Genomic DNA, 20091 nt, shown 5'->3' with positions numbered 1-20091 from the left:
GAGATTGTTTTAAAAATATTTAGTTCAAGACTATTACTAAATTTTTCCTTCAGTATGGAAGTTAGTGCCTGGCACAAATCAGATACTCAACATACAGGCGTAAAATGAATGAACTGATGAACAAATGAATGGATGCCTTTTTCTTTCCCCTAATAGCTACATGACATCTTTGGGAACATATAAGTTTTGTTTTTGTTTTTGTTCTTAGAGACAGGGTCTCACTCTATTGCCTAGGCTACAGTGCAGTGGCATCATCATAGCTCACTGTAACCTCAGTCTCCTGGGCTCAAGTGATCCTCCTGCCTCAGCCTCCCGAGTAGCAGGGACTACTGGCATGCACCCCCACGCCCAGCTAATTTGCCATCTTTATTCTCTCTTTACAACTATAGATATTATTCTGTAATGCTGAGCATGGGAAACTTGATGTTGATCTCTTTCTTCTTTGTAAGGAATTTTTCTATGTGAAGACTTACAAGGTTTTTTTTCCCTGTGATTCTTGGAATTCAGGAATCTTATAAGATAAATCCAGATCTTTTAAATTTCCTGTTTAATAATCTTGCCTAGGACTCTGTGTTCTTTTAATCTACACTCAAGTCTCTTCAAATCCTTGAAATTTTCTTCTATTACTTACTTACCTACTTTTTCTATTTGTTCTTTTTTCTCCTTCTAGATGTCTATTATTTACATTAGGTATCTTAGCTCTCTAGTCCATCTCTATTATTTCTTTTTCCTTAATTTTATGATTATTATTCTTTATTTCAGAATATTATGGGGGTACAAACACTTTGATTACATACATTGCCTTTGCACTGTCCGAGTCAGAGCAACAAGCGTGCCCATCCTCCAAATAGTGCAGACCACATCCATTAGGTGTGAATTCACCCATCCCATCCTCTTCCCTCCCACCTGCCTAACACCCTATGAATGCTTCTTCCCATATGTGCACATTAATGTTTATTGATTAGTACCAATTTAATGGTGAGTACATGTGGTGTTTGTTTTTCCATTCTTGTGATACTTCACTTAGAAGAATGGGCTCCAGCTCCCTCCAGGATGACACAATAGGTAGTTCACCATTTTTTTATGGCTGAGTAGTACTCCATGGTATACATATACCACATTTTATCAATCCACTTATGTATTGATGGGCACTTGGGTTGTTTCCACATCTTTGCAATTGTGAATTGTGCTGCTATAAATATTTGAGTGCGGGTGTCTTTTTTATAGAAAGTCTTTTTTTCTTTTGGGTAAATATCCAGTAGTGGGATTGCTGGGTCAAATGGTAGGTCTACTTTTAGTTCTTTGAGGCATCTCCATACTACTTTCCATAGAGGTTGTGCTAGTTTGCAGTCCCACCAGCAGTGTATGAGCATTCCTGTCTTTCCGCATCCACCTCAACATCTGTTGTTTCAAGACTTTTTGATAAAAGCCATTCTCATTGGAGTTAAGTGATATCTCATTGTGGTTTTGATTTGCATTTCCTTCATGATAAGAGATGATGAGGATTTTTTCATGTTTCTTGGCCATAAGTCGATCTTCTTTTGAAAAGTTTCTGTTCATGTCCTTTGCCCACTTTTTAATGGGGTTGTTTTTTCTTGCTGATTTTCCTGAGTTCTATATAGATTCCAGTTATCAGCCCTTTATGAGATGTATAGCATGCAAATATTTTCTCCCATTCTGTAAGGTTGTCTATTCACTCTAGTGATAGTTTTCTTGACTGTGCAGAAGCTTTTTAATTTGATTGGGTCCCAATTATTTATTTTTGTTGTTGCTGTGATTGCTTTTGGGGTCTTCTTCATAAATTCTTTGCCTAGGCTAATGTCTATAAGTTTTCCCAACATTTCCTTCTAGAATTCTTATGGTTTCATGCCTTAGGTTTAAGTCTGTTATCCATCATGAGTTGATTTTTGTGAGAGGTGAGAGGTGTGGATCCTGTTTCAGTCTTCTACATGTGACTATCCAATTTTCCCAGTACCATTTATTGAATAGGGGTTCTTTTCCCCAGTGTATGTTTTTGCTTCCTTAGTCAAAGATCAGATGGCTATTCGAGAATGGTTTTATATCTGGGTTCTCAGTCCTGTACCATTGGTCTATATTTCTGTTCTTGTGCCAGTACAATGCTGTTTTGGTTACTATAGCCTTGTAGGATAGCTTGAAGTCTGACAGATTTATGCCTCCCAATTTGTTCTTTTTGTTTAAGATTGTTTTGGCTATATGGGGTCTTCTCTGGTTCCATACAAAGCGTAGAATTATTTTTCCTAGATCTGCAAAAAAAATGATATTGGTATTTTAATAGGGATTGCATTGAATCTGTAGGTCACTTTGGGTATTATAGACATTTTAATAATGTTGATTCTGCTGACCCATGAGCATGGTATGGTTTTCCATCTGTTTACATGCTCTGCTATTTCCTTCTTCAGTGTTTCATAGTTCTCCCTGTAGAGGTCTTTTACCTCCTTAGTTAAATATATTCCTAGGTATTTTATCTTCTTTGTTGCTATTGTGAAAGATATTCAGTCTTTCATTTGGTTCTCAGTTTGACTGTTGTTGATGTATATGAAAGCTACTGATTTGTGTACATTGATTTTGTAACCTGAGACTTTGCTGAATTTATTTATCAATCCCAGGAGTCTCTTGGCAGAATCTTTGGGATTTTCTAGATATAAGATCGTATCATCAGCAAAGAGTGATAGTTTGGCCTCTTCTGCCCCCATTTGGATGCCCTTGATTTCCTTCTCTTGTCTGATTGCTCTGGCTAGGATTGGCACTGTGTTGAATAGAAGTGATGATAGAGGGCAACCTTGTCTAGTTCCAGTTCTAAGCGGGAATGCTTTCAATTTTTCCCCTTTCAGTATGATGTTGGCTGTAAAAATATGGAACACTTCACAAATTTGGTGTCATCCTTGCGCAGGGGCCATGCTAATCTTCTCTGTATCATTCCAAATTTAGTATATGTGCTGCCAAATTGAGCACCATGTCTATTATTTCATTAATGATTTCCTTCTCTTTGTACTTTTGATCTGTGACATGAAATAGTTCTTCCATTTGATTCTAGCAGATGATTAATTAAATTTTCAGAAGGACTGTATTAATTTCCTATTGCGCTGTAACAAATTACCATGAGGTTTTTGGGTTAAAACAACACGTATTTATTATTTTACAGTTCTGAAAGTGAGAAGTGCTAAAATTCAGATGTCAGCAGGACTGTGTTTCTTCTGGAGACTCTCAGGGAGAAAGCATTTCCTTGTTTCATCCAGCTCTGAAAGGCCACCTGCACTCCTTGGCTCCTGGCCCCCTCCTCAAATCACTCCAACCTCTGCTTGCACTGTCATGTCTCCTTTTCTGACCCTCCTGACTCAATCTTTCACTTAGAACAACTCTCATGATGACACTGGGCCCACCAGATAACCCAGGATAATCTCAAGGCCTTTAACTTTATCACATCCGCAAAATCCCTTCTGCCATGCCAGGTAACATATTCGCAGGTTCTGGGCATCAGGACTTTGACATCTTGGAGGATCATTATTTTGTCAAACCATAAGGACTATCTCATCTTTTGTTTGCCTATTAAGCTTTCAATTTTTTTTTTTAAGTTCTAGGCAGTTTTTTTCTGTTCTAATTACATCTCCTTGAAAGTTCTTATTACTTTTGGGGTTTAAGTACAAATTTTTATTTGTCTCTCCAATTATTTGTTAACTTAAGTGGGAACCACTTGTTCTAGATATTACTCCTGGTCTTCTTCACTCAGCCTAAAACAAGTAGTAATTTTTCTCTATCTGCTGCTGTTGTTCCCTTCACACCTAATCTGGTCAGACAGTCCCTCAAACAATGACAAACCAGCGAGAAGGCTCAGCAAGTCCTGAGCCTTGCCTAGTTCTTGGGAACTAGGGACCAACTGGCCAGAAAAACTGATTCAGGAGAAAGAAGCCTCACTAGGTGCAACAGTGGTCCTTTCTCAAAGGAAGAGGCTGATAGGAGGATTCTGCTCAGTCAGCAGGGCCAGACCAACCCTCAGAGAAGGGGGCAAATGCAATCTCTCTAAGGAATTCAGAGGCCTCCAGTACTAAGCCCCCCTGCGGAATCACAACATCTCAGTCTTATCCCAGGCTTCCAGGAGAAGTAAATCCTGTCCTCTTTGTGTCTCCATGTTCACTTCTGCCCATTGCTGAAGAGCAAGCACCTAATACTCTTTCCTTAAAGAACCTGCACTGAAGTGTTATATAGCATTTCCAGAGCTCATCAGTTTGACCATTTTACTTGTTAATATGTAACTGACATACTTGTAAGAGAGTAAGGATAAAGACAGTACAGAAGTATTGAAGTACTGTGATGCAAAGCTACTTAACTTTTGACTATAAATTTAGTTTTTAGATTCTGGCAGCCAAAGCAATTAAGTTACAGAATTAATGAACATTTCCATATAATGAGGAGATTTACAATAAGATAGCATAGCTTTGTAAGATTTTTCAAGTGCCTTTGAATCAAAACTCAACCTATATAATAATCTCAGTAATGAGTATATTTTACCTTTTATCCTAACTCTTTATAAATTAAATGGTGTGTATCTGTAATTAAAGCTCATTTAACTTCTGTATCTCATTAATTAGAAATACAATTCCAAACTACATTTCATTCCCTATGCTTTTAAAGAAATATTATTTCAGTAATCAGTTTAAGACTAGAAAAAACAATCTGATGAGTATTCAGAATTTTGAAAGGGAATGGATATCAGAATAGACAGTATTCCTGCTGCCAATCTGAAATTAAGTGAAAAGACATAAATGCCTACTTTGTGGGAATGTCGACAAAGCTCAATACAAATGTCTAGACTAATCAATGTATGATTTTTCAAAGGAAAATAACTAAGGTGGCATTTCTGGAAATGCTGTGCTTTTCTCTTCAGGTGACACAATACTAGGCACGTAATAGGTAATTAATAAATACTGACTTGCATACACAATTCAAGAATACATTCTTATTGTCCTCAAAGAAATCACACTTTTATTAAGTGACTAGATTCATCTGGAATAACACAATATTCAAGGACATTACCATCCTTTATTATATGGTAACATATCCATGCCTACGTGGAAAAGTAAGCTTTTTTTGGCAGAATGTTTCACCAGAAGGAAAGGATGGCTATTGAAAGAAATTATGACACACTGCAAATGTGGATTTAAGTTGCATCAAAAAATTAAAATATCCTGAAGAACTGTATTATCACTACTTTATTTCAAAATGAATCTAAAATGTTTAATGTCAGCATTGTCTAGTCAATAAGTCAAATTGGTAGACAAAACCTGTTTGGACAAGTCATAAAAAATAAAAAGGGATTCTCCAAGAAAACCACAAAGCAGCTCATTTAAGGTCAATTTAACGGTATTATTCTGTTTTTCTTCCAGCCCTGACATAAGATTTCACTACCTCAAAGGAGACTGTAAGAGTATCTATTTGCATTCCCCTTAGGTGACTGGCAGTTCAACACCAATTAGTTCAAAATTACACTGTTACTAGCATGCAATAAAAACAACATCTTTCATCTTTCTTACATAGGTAAGAATACCTTCAGAGCCAATAACTTTGATCAAATAAGTATTTTGATCCTGCCCCACCCGTCTCTTCAGATTCAGGAAAACTAATAGCTGAAGGCAACTCTTCCCAGCTTTATTTTTAGGCTGAGAAACTAGTGTAGTATTGAAAATGTTTTGCTTCCAAGATAACAGAATTTCCCAAAGTCCAGCATTTCTTCAATAACTAAGCTGTTCTTGTACCTTTTCATAATACGTAGATATCCTTAACTTAATATATAAAATAGCCTTCATATATTAAAGAGGACATACTAATGATTTAATTTAAAATATATAATGTATTTCTAAAAATAAATATAAATTTCCAAATTAGGTATGTACACAATTCAAATGACTTGAAGTAATAAAATTATCTCCTTAGACAATTCAGCACCCTAAACAATTCAGTGTTCTAACCTTAGTATCACAATGAATATTATTTGGAAGTAGATAACTTTAGTATTAATATAAACAGATTATTTTTACATTTAACCTTTTCATTTAGAATATAACCCAAAAAAGCTTGATTAGAAAATCTTATTAGAATAACTCTTTAAAAATGTGATGGTACTTACTTTAAGTGTGACCAGCGTTCTCTATCACTAAGAATGTGAGGGCACTCTAATGCTGCTTATTATTTCTAATCACTTATGCAAGCAACTTTATTGTTAAAGCCCAAGACTCCTAATAATTCACAGAGCAAAGAGTTTCCATCTCCCTGAGTAAACAGCACTTACTGTACACCACAGAGCCAAAGCTGACAAGGCAGACTCTGGAAACCACGTGGAAACTGAGGCCTGGGCACTCAAGTCTCTGACGTGTCTGTTTCAACACTGTTGCTCTCTACAGAGAAGACAGCTCATACACTCAGAAACTCTCCTTCTATGTCTATTCCATTTGCAATGCTAGTGTTTATTAAAATAATAATTTCTGTTTACTTCTGACATCTCCACAAAAATATAGACCCAGTAATGTGAGACTTTTCATATTCAATACACTGAAAATGCAAATATACTTTATTAATGACTACAAACACGATAGAAAATTTTAAACAATCAGCTTTAGGCACATTATATAATAATATGTACAATTAAAATAAAGGTTTGGCTTTTTTCTACTTTAGATATAAGCTACCAGTAGATAAGATGCCAAGATCATGTTTTAACCTTCATATTTATACATGCTACTACTGGGAATACCATCTTCCACAAAAGTTGTAGTTGAAAAAGCAGCTCATATACCTTAAGTTCATCTTCTGTTCAACAAATCAAATCTGGATCATTTTTATAGAACGTCTCTCTCTAAATTTCATAGGATACATGATACTTAACTCATATTATTCTATCTAATTTATTATTCGAAAGCATTCCTCATCTACTGATAGCATGTAAGCTTATATCTCTTGCAGTCACCTCATTTCTCTTGCAAAAATAATTTGTTGGGGCCACACTTAATTGTTACGAATGTGACAAAAGGGCCAAGAAGCCGACAAGGCATCTCTGACTATTTCAGACCCTTGGACACAAATGTTTTTTGATCATTTTCAGGCTGTCGAAGTCCAGACATTTCTCAAAGTGGCCTAGAGTCTGATAAATTCAAGATATTCTCACTTCATTGACATAGCCAACAGCAAATAGTACCTTAGAATGGCCACTGGCAGAAGCTAGAAGAATGCCTGGAGAAAGCTGAGATGAAAGTAATTCAGAGGACAGAGGATAAAATCTGATGTGAGCTCCCTTGTACCATCAAATGTGTTACATGAAAGACATCAGATAAGTAATGACCAAATTAGGAAATCATCTTGCCAATGATAATGGGAAATGCCTCTAACAGGATGCTACTACTCTAAAGGAACCATAAATACCATCCTAAACCTTGGCACCTTCATAAAATTCCCTGGCAAACTCAACTTAGTTATAAATAGCAAGATTCAAGGACTGATGATGACACTAAGTGCTTTTGACAGGTCACTAAGTTCCATGAAAAGGTCATATAAGACATGTCTTGTGTTTTTCAATCCCTTTATTTTTCAGGATACAAAGGTACTGCAACCTGACACTCAGCAAAAATGAAACAACTACATCATCTGTGTTCTTAAGAAGAATTAATGCAAGCTTCAGTGGAAAGGACTTTTTAAAAAGATTACAATCAAGGAGGAAAGTATTAATAATTGCTACAAAAAGTGATACACTAATAACTTTTTATCACGAAGATGAAAATAGTATCTGACAAAATTGAATTGAATTATTAAGTTCAAAGGCTACAATATTTTCTTAATAAATTACATTAAAAGAACTGTGGAGGTTTTGAACTTAACAAAAAATAATTTTTATTCATTATGGTACTACTTCTAAAGTTACCCAGTACACCCATGGGCTATATACACGCACAAAAGCTAATTATTTCAATTAATGCTGTTGCATTACTTAAACATTTAAACATGTTAATGATATATGCATCTTCTTAATGCTGGGAAGAAATTACAAACAATTTTCTACCACAATTAATATAATGGGAATTTCTGTCAGGCTACTCTTCCGGGGTCTTACAGTAGAAACAGCTCTGACTGCTCGCATTGCACGGCCAGAACAGCAGGGGAAGCACCTTACTTCTGCTTCTTCACTGGCACTGCGCTGCACACGGTCCTCCTGCCCCCCAACCAGGGCATGTCCTCAGCAGTCCCCACTCTGGGCCTTCCTAAATACTCTCTCCAAGTGATTCTGTCTGATCCTGTCACCAAATTTTACTTTCCCTTCCTTCTTCACTTCTATGCCATGTGTGTTTTCCATCTATTCATTTACCCACGGGATAAATATTTACTACATACTCACCATGTGTCTAGCAGAATTATAGGATCAGGGTACAGACAGGACAAAAACTAACAAAATCCCTGCCCCTGTGGAGTTTATGTTCTAGTGTGAAGAGACAGGCAATATACAAAAAGCAAAAGAGTTAGTATGTCAGGGAGTGGAAAGTGCTATAGAAAAAAATAAAGCAGGAAAGGGAGTGGAGGTGGGGCATGGTGATATCAAACAGATACCCACAAGGCTCACTCCAGAGTGGGAAAGCCCGACACTTAGGGACAGACCCAAAGAGAAAAGGCAGAAGGGAGTACAGATGCCCTGAGGGGGAGGGGCCTCAGTGAGGGAACAGCAAGGAGACAGAAGGAGGTGGCCTCAGGGGGTTCAAGGGCAGGAGGCACCAGGCTCGTTCTTACTCAGAAGGAGAAAGGAAGGCATCTGAGGTCTTTGAGCAAATAAGTGAGAAGCTCTGACTTACATTTGCAAAGACTCTATCTGACTCACAAGGCCAAAGACAGATGCCTAGAGGCCAACTAGGAAGCTAACTGCAAAAATCTCTAAAAGGAGCAATCATTGCTCAAATCAGGCGGGTAGCAGAATAGGTGGTGAGACACAGTCAGATTCTGGAGCTATTTTGAAGCTAAAGACAACAGCTTTGCTGAAGGAATCCATGTGGGAATTAAGAGAAAGGACCCTAAGGATGCAAAGAATGATTTGCCACTTGCAGAGATGAGCTGACTATAACACAAGCAGAATTTAAGATAAGATCTTAAGTTAATCTTGGACATGATATATTTAAGATGTAGGCCAGGCACAGTGGCAAATGCCTGTAATCCTAATACTCTGGGAAGCCAAGGCAAGAGGATCACTTGAAGTCAGGAGTTTAAGACCAGCCTGAGCAAGAGCAAGACCCCATCTCTATAAAGAATAGAAAAATTAGCTGGGTGTGGTGGCGCATGCCTGTAGTCCAAGCTACTCGGGAGGCCAAAGCAGAAGGATCGCTTGAACCCCAAGTGTTTGAGGTTGTAGTGAGCTATAATGATGCCACTGAATGCCAGCCCAGGTAACAGAGCGAGACTGTGTCTCAAAAAGCAAACAAACAAAAAAATGCCTATTAGACATCCAAATGGAAATGTCTACCAGACAGTTGGATCTTTAGGTTCAAAGGTCAGAGAAGAGGTTAGCAGCTTACAGATGGTATTTAAAGCCATAAGATCAGATCAGATAACAAGGAAGTAAAACCACATAGAGAAGAGAAGTTTAAGGAATGAGGCCTAAGGCACTCCAGACAAAGAAGTTATGGACACAGAGAAAAACCAGCAAAGTAGATTAAGAAAATACAGCCCATTTAATAAAAGGAACAGAAAAATGTGATGAACTGAAAACCAAGTGGAATGAAAAATATTTCAAGCAGGAAAGAGAGTTAGAGGAGGACTGTGAAGTCACAGACCAACATGATGACAGCATCTCCTAGCATAGTAGAAGCAAGAGTGAGTTCACAACAAAGCATCAAGCACGGAACAGAAACCCATGAGCACACAACTCTAGTGAGCTTTGCCATAAAGAAGAGCAAAGCAATGAGGTGGTGAGCTAGTGGGGAGAGGAGGTCAACACAGATGCCTTCTCTCTCTCTCTCTCTCTCTCTTTCCTTCTGGAAAAATTACAGCATATCTCTAGGCTGATGGGAGGGATCCAGCTGAGGAAGAACTGATCACAAGGTGTGGAGGGAAGAATTGCTAGAGTGGTGTCCTTGAGTCAGAGTGAAGGGACAAAACCCAGGGCGGCAGAGAAGCTGGCCTTAGCCAGGAGCACAGACAATTCAGCCACGTCACCAGGAAAAGAGACCACGAATGTGAGAACTGCAGGAAGGTGAGCTGGTATGGAGGACAAGGCTTGTGAAAATCCTCTCAGGATTGCTTCTGTTTTCTCAAGAAAACAGAAAACAGGATCATCAGTTGAGACTCAGGATGGTGAAGAAGAAATGAGGAAAGACAAGACATAAAAAAGTCATCCAGGAGCATGTAAAGTAAATGTAAGATACTGGCCATGCATTTAAAGGAAGGCCAGGCATCTGGCTGGGCTGTCAGCTACCAGGAGTGAATGCAGACAGCAGGGACAGCTGAAGAGCCCTCGTGCAATACAGCGGGACAGGGAAAGGGAGCGGAGAGTGTGTACAACGGACTGGTTCTAACAATGGCCCAGGAATTTAAACCACATAAGGAAGTAGCTGTGTGGGGGAAATAGGGACTAGGGGCTAAGGAAAAGTTACCAGGATAAGTGGTATGTTAAGTCTCTATACCGAAGAATCATAGGCAATGGAGTACTAGATGTGAACTGGGAAAATAAGAGGTGGTAGCTCGAGAGAGGGATGCTTGACTGTGAGATTACGCAAGGAGTTGAGGTACTGCTGACGGCAGGGCATGGGTTACGCCCGGCCATGAGGGGCTGAGGCAGACGATCCGAAAGGAGAGAGCACTAGTTTGCAGGTGGGCAGGGAGGAGCGGTTGGGTATATTCACACCTAATGGGTGCGGTACGCACCATCTGGGGGATGGACATGCTTATAGCTCTGACTTGGGCAGGGCAAAGGTAATATATGTAACCTAAACATTTGTACCCTGTTAACATGCCAAAATAAAAAAAAAAAAAGGAGAGGGCAAGGAGTTTCCCAGAGTGTCAGAAAGGCCACGTGCCTGGACACTGAAATCACCATGAACAGGGCAGGCACAGAACACCCTATCACAGAGAATGATGAGGAACAAGGTGCTAACATCATCCAGGAAGGAGCAGGAATGGCCTGCGAGGTGAAGAGAGGACGAGAAGAGGTCACAGTCTGATGACACAAGGTTCAAAGTGTCGGAGAGCACCAAAGGAGAACAAGAGGGCACCTACCCAGACTATGGGGGTGTGGGGAAGAACAGAGCCACTAAGTGAGAGCATCGCAGGAGAAGCAACGTGTGCTGGGGAGAGCCAAGTTTCTTTGAACAAGAAGGTGAAGGTTCAAGACACAGGTGTTTTTTGATGGTTTAACTCTCCATTCCAAATGGTACAAGCAGAAAGTTTCAGGAGCTAGGGGAAAGTAGAAAATCAGGTCAGAAATGGGACGTAGAGAGACATGTGGGCAAAGAGTCCAGCATGCAAGGAACCTGGAAGTTCTGGGCCCCTTATACTGTTCATCATGAAGAGAGGCGAAGGGCACAATGGACCCACTAGTCCTGAGGGTCTCAAGGCACACAGTAGAAGAGGGGCTGTGTGCTGAGGGACAGGAAGGGTGGGTGTCCTGCCAAGGTCATGGTGAGTTATGTGGACATCTCTCTGCTCCTGCCATGATAATGGGGACATGGGAGAGGGGCTGTCTTAGCCAAATGACAGGAGCTCTGGGGTCCCTCCTGCTCTAGTAACACACAGAACTCCTTCCTTTCTTTCTTTTTTGCAAACTGTTTAAACACTAGATAAAAATCTATAAAGTCTTACCCTTTTGGTCCCCTTTTCTTCGGTTGACTAGCCTATAATCTTGGCACTTAGAGACGTAATTCACCTGCACCATGTCTGGTGCTTAGGACGTGCAATAAGCAAAGAGGGGAAGGAGGAGGAGTAGCGAGCAGACTGGACGGGACGGCTTCCTCAGGCTGCTGATCGACATTCTAATAGTGCACAGCTTTGCTTCATTTTGCTAACACATTTTATGAAATCATGACACTATAACAAGAATAAAACCTCCCAAAAGCATTAAACCTATAGCATCATCAAGCGTCAAATAAGAACAATGGAGAAGTCACAATCAGGCACTCCATCCTAAAGCTACACTGATTTGTTATTTTTTGAGACAAGGTCTCGCTCTGTCACCCAGGCTGGAGTGCAGCGGTGCAATCACAGCTCACTGTAGCTTCAAACTCCTGAACTCAAGAAATCCTCCCATCTCAGCCTTCCAAAATGCTGGGGTTTCATACTGGTATTTTATAAACTGGGCATGAAAATTCAACTCCAATAATATAATGACTACCGAAAGTAGTCAAGAAAAAAATGTACCTTCAAGAAAAAAACTGTTATTACTACCATAAGCACTTCTTGATATTGTTTAAGTAGCACGTTTGCTAAGATAACTGTAAAGCCGAGCTCCGAGTGAGCCGTGCAGATGTCCCAGCATCCTGTGATGCGCCTCACACAGCCAGCGCGGGCTAAGAAAAGCATACTCAGTGCACCATTGGAAAAACGCCACCATGAATTAAGGGATAAATCAATGCTGTCATCTGTATTTTTTGAAAGTCTTTGTACTCTCATTATTCTGCAGTCCTTTTTAATACTAAGAGTAAAAAAACTAAAACTTTACTTTTGTTTTATAATTTAAAATATAAAATAATTGTTACAACAAAACACATTTGACATAATATACTAGGTTAAATAAAATAAAAATAAGATTTAAAAACTTTAGCTTACTAACTTCCTATTTCTATACTTTCTTTAAAAATGGCTTTAATTTCTTCCCAGCTTTACTGGATTCAAATTTCTGACCTCCACAATTATGAGATAATAAATATATTTTATTTTAAAAGATCAAAAAAAAATGGCAAAGCATGATTTTTTTTATCTTGTCTTTTTCCTCTGCACATTTTGATAAATATACTCTACTGAAGCTCACAATTCTTAATCTGTATTAGTCAAAATGTCCATTTTGCCATAGAACTATCTATGGTATAAACATAAATCATTTAGCCTGTTATTTACCACCTGAAATAGTCCACAGTGGCTAACCAGAAGCAAACCACAAAATCATAATAATTATCCTAACATATCATTAATGAGTTTCACGGAAAATATTTTAGACAGCTTACCAAACAGTCATACACAGTGCACGGCCCACCAAAATGGTACGTAATAAAATTGTCCTTAGCATTGGCTATCACATCATTCCTCATCCTCTCCAAAACCAGTCCATCTCTTCTCTACAACATGTCTATGCTTGTTGGGGTGTTTTATTTATTTTGACTTGGCTTTACTTTATAATACATTTAGCCTTCTAGCAAGAATCTCCTTTTAAACTTCTTTGATATAACAAACTATTTTTGAATTTGAGGAGAAAAAAGATTTAGAGAGATTCTGGAAAGACCTTTTTTCCCCTGCTGTGGAAGAGGAAATTGAGAAAAGCCTGTATTTTTGTTTTGATCAGATTTAATTTAAATTCTTTAATTCACAGAGAAGTATATTTTACCTTTCCTGGATCTTAGCCCCCGATCTGTAAGATAAAAATAGCATATACCTGAGGCTGAAACATAATCCCACATTGCAGGAGGCAGTTTGACATGTATTCTTTACAACTCCGACACGTTTATTACATAGTAGCATGATTATCTAAATAAGACAAATTTATTACAATATTACTGGCTTTAATTAAATTTTATAAAGCTGATGTTGATTGAAGTTTATCATTTGGAAATTAAGTGGGCTTAAATGTTAAAGTAGCTTTAATGAATTTAGAAGAATAAAAGATATATATAGTTCCAGTCTAAAAGTTTATCTGTTTCAAGTTATATAACGTTACTGACAAGAACCCTCCAGATTAGACACAAACTGAAATTCTTGGATCTAAGAACAAAACTCTAAATATTATCAACAGTTTGGGGTTGATGATTTAAATTCACTGTTTATAACTGAAGAAAGTAGGTTTATTTCATCCTATCTCTCAATATTTCATATTTAAAGTAATCTTCCATTTTATACCCACCCTCAAATTATGATTCTGAAATATAGTTAGCTGTTAATAATCTCATCTTGGTAGAAGATGGGTGGTTTCAACATTTTTTAAATTTTTTTTACTTTAAGAGATTTAGAGGATACAAGTTGAATTCTGTTACATTTATATATTGTATAGTGGTGGAGCCTGGGCTTTCGGTGTACCCATCACCCATGCAGTGTATGTTGTACTTCATAGGTAATTACAACTTTTGTTTGAAAAGCCATGTAGGAGCAAAGAGTGCAGGGTGAAGATCACTTGAGTAAAAATAAAGAAAATTTACCTAACTATGTCATTTCTCTGTTAAACTATACAATTACTCCTTTCTTCATTAATTCATCTGAAGCCAAAAATGATCAGTAATTAAAAATTAAACTTTAAAATCTTGGACATGCCCACGTCATTAGCAGCTGATAATTAACACTATTCTCAAATAACAACAAAGTAAGTAAAACTTTGAGAGTCAAATTTGGTACCTTAGTATCAAAGAAACACACTACTTTTTATCTTAAAGATTTCAACGAAGGGGAAATGAAACGGGGATATTACAGTCACCAAAACAACATACAAATCTGCATTCCCTTAGCAACTGTAGGTCATATACTTAAAGCGTATGAGGAGTTGGTAGTAGAGGGATGCCTAGGTCCCCAGTGGCCAACGTGTCGGAATGCAACGGGCCTCACCAGCTCACAGCCAAGCCCTGCAGCAAACTTTCTTCACCAGAGAAGTTCCCTTATTACTCTTAAGCCTTCACCCCTCACAACAGCATAAAATACCGAGAGGTTTCCTTTTTTTCCCCCTTCAATTATCTGTCTTTTTTTAAGTAAACAGTTTTTTATTCTGGTCTAAATAAGTAATATATACATACCATTTAGACGTCTCTGGAGTGATTCTTCCTCTAAGGTAATAATATAAATTTGTTCATCCAGGTCTTCAAGAATCTAAATTTAAAGATAAAACTATTCAATAGTGCAACAAAAAACTAGTGTTTATGAAGACATTTAGGCTATTTTATCTATTATTTTGATAATGTATTCATTCAGATTACTAAGCACCCAAATTAAAAATGCTCAAACTATTTTATTTACAAATTAAGTATATTTTCATATATAACACATCAAACGTTGATTATCGCAAAACCTACATACATTTAAATTGGATATTTTTAAAGTTTGAAAGATTAAACTAAATAACTCTGCTGCTTTCTCAATGGCAAACAAATGTATGAATTTTAAACAGCCAAAAAGCTAAATACAGTAAATATCTCCTTATACCTGAGCCAATGTTTTAGAGCTAGATTTGTTTTTTCATTTATGATTACCTACATAATGTCTAAAACAAGGAATCCATAAGCTACATCAGTAACATGCAACACTTTCCATTTATGTCATCTTTATGTACTAAAAACATTCCATAAATACTGAAGATTGCTATTATCAAAATCATCCAGTAGAATCCTAGAGAAGTGGTATGTTTACACATAAACCACTCAACACCAAGCCAGACAATACTAATTCAAAAAAAAAAAAAACAACACTAATCAGTTACCAATTGTACGGGATATTATCTGCAAAGTCTTCAAAATTGATAAAACCTAAAATTGGTTTAATTCTAGTTTTGTTAACACAACCATCCTTCTATGAAAGGATCTTAACTATCTTCCCTAGCTCTGGGGAAAATCTGAAAGCCCAGAGCTGATATCAATGTTCCATATCATTCAAACCCAAGCTACTTATTCTCAGCAAAAAAATAAATTATGAGAAGTTTATGGACAAAACAACAGGATGGAAACTACATATATATATATGTTTTATATATACAAATAAAATATATATATGTATACACATACACATATATATGTGTGTGTGTATGTGTGTATATACATATATAAACCTTTCAGCTGCCCAGGTATTTTCAGAAAACAAATTCTCGAATCATGCAGTCCCTATCAGGTATCAAATTTATACAGTGTATGTGAAATTTATTTAAAGCGATTCAATAATTCTCAGTCTTTCAACAAATATCTATGGTCCTCTGTGGCCTGAGCTAATCACTGGATACACATACTCTCTACCCTTGGGAGCCTAAACTTGGGAGGGGAGAAAAAAATAAATAATAAAATAAGAATAATAATAAACAAACAAACATACAAATAATGACAAAGAAAGACCACTCGTGAGGGATAAAGGGGTGGGAAGGAAGGCGAAGGGGAGCCCTAAACAGGCCAGCCAGGGAGGCCTCTCCAAGGAGACGACACGTAAGCCGAGACGAGTAGCACATGCCAGGATGTGTGACAGTCCTGAGGGAGACAGCGTGGTACATTGAAAGGACCAGCTGGATGCAGTGAGCTGGGGGGAGTGACCCCAGATGGAACTGGGGTTTACATGAGTAGACAGGCACCATATATCTCTGGGGGCCATGACCCGAGGTTTCTTTCCCATCGGTGCTTCACCTCACTTTCTACTGTTTACATCAGAATTGACAATTTTACTTTTCTTAAGGTCTAACCAATAAAAGGATTTTTACCTTACTGTGCAAATTGTCCAATAATTACTCACCACCAGAGGTATGCCTTAGTATGACAATGAGTAGCACATGGATATTTCTGGTAAGTGCTACAAGCATTATCCCCTTGATTTCTGCAACCCCATGAGGAACAGACTGTCACCATTCCCTTGTTATCTTGTAAGAAACCAAGGTTGAGCAAAGAAAGTTGTGTGCCTGTGAAGCCTATCCTCATAACTACTATGAGATAATGGGCTTAAATATGAGTAAGACATAGTCCTTGACCTCAAACAGATTATATTCTAGTGTAGCAGAAGAGGTGAGATGAATTTTTTAAAATTATAAGATTAAAACAAATGTCATAACTGAAATTTAAATTAAATGTTACAAAACTTCAAAGAAGAAAGATTACTTCCAGTTGGGAAGAAAAGGTTTTGGCCACTGTTTGTTTATTTTTTTTCTATAAGAGATCAGGTCCACTATGTTGCCCAGGCTGATCTGAAACTCCTGGCCTCAAGAAATCCTCCTGCCTTAGCCCCCTGAGTAGCTGGGATTACAGGCATGAGCCACTGTACCTGGCTTGGGCAGTATTTTTGATGGTAGTAGCATCTTACCTGATAGCTTCATTACCAAAAGGAGGAAAGACATTTCAAACAGAGGAAACTATAAGCAAAACACAGAGGAGGCGAGGTACGAAGTCCACTCAGCAAGAAGGCAGTTCTGTTACTCTGGAGCTTATGGCAGAATAGAACAGTGGTCCAAAGCCTGTGCTCGAACCCTGCTCCATATCATAGATCTATGATCTTGTACAAACTACTTAATCTCCCTGCACTGACATTAATTCAGCCATAAAACAAGAATACCACTACTTATCTTATGGGTGTGTCATATGGATGACATAAAATTATGTGTGTAAAGCATAGTGCTTATCACTAGAATGTAGTATATACTCAATTACTCAATAAATAGCCTTTATTATTACATGCTAGGAACAAGAAAATAGGCAAAGATAACTAAGGCTTTGAGGATATTGTAATAAGAGACAAGTCTGGGAGAAAAATTAGTTTGGGAAGCAGAGTTTTCAGCTCTACGGGGCATTCAGTTGCAGCACTTACAAGGCAATGCAATTTGTTGCCATTGTCTGTTGCTCATTAGCACCAGGCATTTAGAAGTGCTGTGCAGAGAGATGGTCAGTCACTCAGAGCAGAGCACTAACAGAATTTCAGAGCAAGGACAGAAATTTAAACATTTGTCTATATTTACAGAGCGAGAAATAGAAATGGAGCAAGAGATCAAAAAACACCCCAGAGAAGTAAGAAGACACTAAATGAATGCAGTGTCATAAGACCTCTCTAAGAGGAAAGTGAACTTTAAGATTTGACAGCAAGGGTGTTGCACTTGAGTGTGTATACTTTTATATATTTTTCAAAAAATATATTTATGTATTTTTTATAAATTAAATTTTACTTTTAAAAGAAGATATGAAGTGATATGACTTTCAAAATTAAGCATTTACTAAAAGAATATCCACTCTAACATTTCCTCAGTGTTTTCCCTTAACGAATCATGACAGAGAAGACAAACACATGACCATAACGATTGAGTATTACTAGTGAGATACAAACAAAGGGGAATATGAGAAATGCAGAGGAAGGAGTTTAATTATTTTTACTTAAAGAAGTGAGGCAAGGTTCAAAGATACGTAGTGAGTAGAGCTGCTATTTGAGCTGGGCCTTCGGGAGGCCGCTGGGTGGCTGGAGTAGGTGAGAGGCGCTGGAGGGCAGAGACAAGCCTGGAGAAGGAGCCAGGGAGCCTGACCAGAGCAGCCCTGCCGGCTGGGGAGTGAGCAGGAGAGGAATGAGGGACACGAATCGCACAGGATGTAAGAGGCCTTGTAACATGTAAATAGTTTAGACTTGATGTTGTAGGCAATGAGGATCCATGAAAATAAATTAAGTGACAAATTCCCTAGGTACAGATAAGAAATTATTTTTATATTATTAAATATCTGATAGAAACCAAAGAATCTTAGCGATAAATCATTAGAATTGCTACCAGTAGAAAATCATTTTTAAGTGAATATGCAGTATTTCTGAGATTAAAGGCAAAGTATAATTCAATTAATCAAGATATATGCAGACAAATTTTCAGAAACATAACTGCTTTGTAAATCAAAGCATACATGTGCTAAATTTTGAAACATAATAAAGGTACTGTTTGATATAAGGCAACAAACATCTAAAATACCTACAAATATATGTGAAAATTTTGCTTTAAATTTTGCTAGAAAAATTTTTACCTGCGTGCCTATAGTTAGTATTTTAAAAGCAAAACCAAAATTGATTTCCAAAGACGAAAAAGATTTTAAAAAACCAATTTGAGTGATAAACCTATAAACATATTCTTGTTTCTAAATGCTAGTCACAATCTAAAAGATACTGAAATATAAATGCATTTATTTAATAAACAGAATTATTTATAATAGAATACTTACTGTTGGCTTCACCAGCAACTGACCCATCACTGTGAACATACGGGAAAGGCCAACTGGTGTACACACTGCAGAAATGAGATCACAACAGAGAGAAACTGCATTTCAGAGCTAGGACAGATAAACAATTAGCCCACAAAAAATAGAGCCAGGTCAAAGATTATTATTTTAAGAATGTTCTTGTCTCCAATTTAGATTCTCAGAGGATTGTCAGAGGATTATTCAGCTTCATCAATAAAAAGCTAGAGGGGCATTACTACAGCTAATGAAAGAGATAAGGCAGAAGAAGATTTAGGATATTCAGGATTCTAGCAGTTGAATAGTAATAAACACTTTTGCTTAAAAGAAGCTAAAGAAAACCAAGCAAAGAACAGATTAAATTTCAAGTATTAAGAACTGAGAACCAGACAAGAATATCTAAAAGCAACAACTATAGTCTTAAGTCTTTTGAACTACATTTACCTAAGACAGGCTGTGGTGCTACAAGTAAAACAAAACAAATTTCGAAGTAAAAACCACAACTTCATCATATAGAATTCTACCATTTCCATTTAAAAGCAGCATCTAGGCTGGGTACGATGGTTCATGATCATAATCCCAGCACTTTGGAAGGCCAAGGCAGGATGATCACTTGAGCCCAGGAGTTAGAGACCAGCCTGGGCAACATAGCAAGACCCTGTCTCTACAAAAAACAAGCAAACAAAAATTAGCCAGGTGTGGTAGAGCACACGTGTAGTCTCAGCTACTCAGGAGGCTGAGGTAGGAGGATCACTTGAGCCCAGGAATTTGAGGCTGCAGTGAGCTATGATTGTGCCACTGCATGCTAGCCTGGGCAACAGAGCAAGACTCTGTCTCTAATTAATTAATTGATTGATTAATGCAGAATCAAGCATTGTGATGGGGTGGGGGGAGGAGCAGGGCATGTGTGTGTGATGTGTGTCACTGTGTGTGTGTGTGTGTGTGAGAGTGTATGTGTCTCTCTATATATAATCCAGTG

At 37.7% G+C, this 20091-nt stretch overlaps 1 protein-coding gene and 1 non-coding gene across 5 annotated transcripts in view; both read right to left on the bottom strand.

Annotated features, from left to right (window-relative positions):
- Positions 1 to 20091, bottom strand: part of LMBR1 (limb development membrane protein 1) — a 140291-nt gene that overhangs the window by 33301 nt on the left and 86899 nt on the right. For 2 of the 4 annotated variants that reach the window (XM_045564602.1, XM_045564604.1), the window contains exons 4-6: positions 19098 to 19162; positions 14967 to 15039; positions 13577 to 13600 (exon numbers count right to left, since the gene is read on the bottom strand). In XM_045564602.1, coding sequence (XP_045420558.1) covers positions 13577 to 13600; positions 14967 to 15039; positions 19098 to 19162 — 162 coding nt within the window. The remainder of the gene's footprint in view (positions 1 to 13576; positions 13601 to 14966; positions 15040 to 19097; positions 19163 to 20091) is intronic. The other 2 variants (XM_045564605.1, XM_045564603.1) reach the window with 1 other exon arrangement.
- Positions 2868 to 2973, bottom strand: LOC123647804. The gene has a single exon (XR_006738344.1). It is a non-coding gene; the product is annotated as a U6 spliceosomal RNA (small nuclear RNA).

This window comes from Lemur catta, chromosome 11 (genome assembly GCF_020740605.2).
Source record: "Lemur catta isolate mLemCat1 chromosome 11, mLemCat1.pri, whole genome shotgun sequence".
Lineage (NCBI taxonomy): Eukaryota > Metazoa > Chordata > Mammalia > Primates > Lemuridae > Lemur > Lemur catta.
This window is presented reverse-complemented; position numbering and strand designations above follow the sequence as displayed.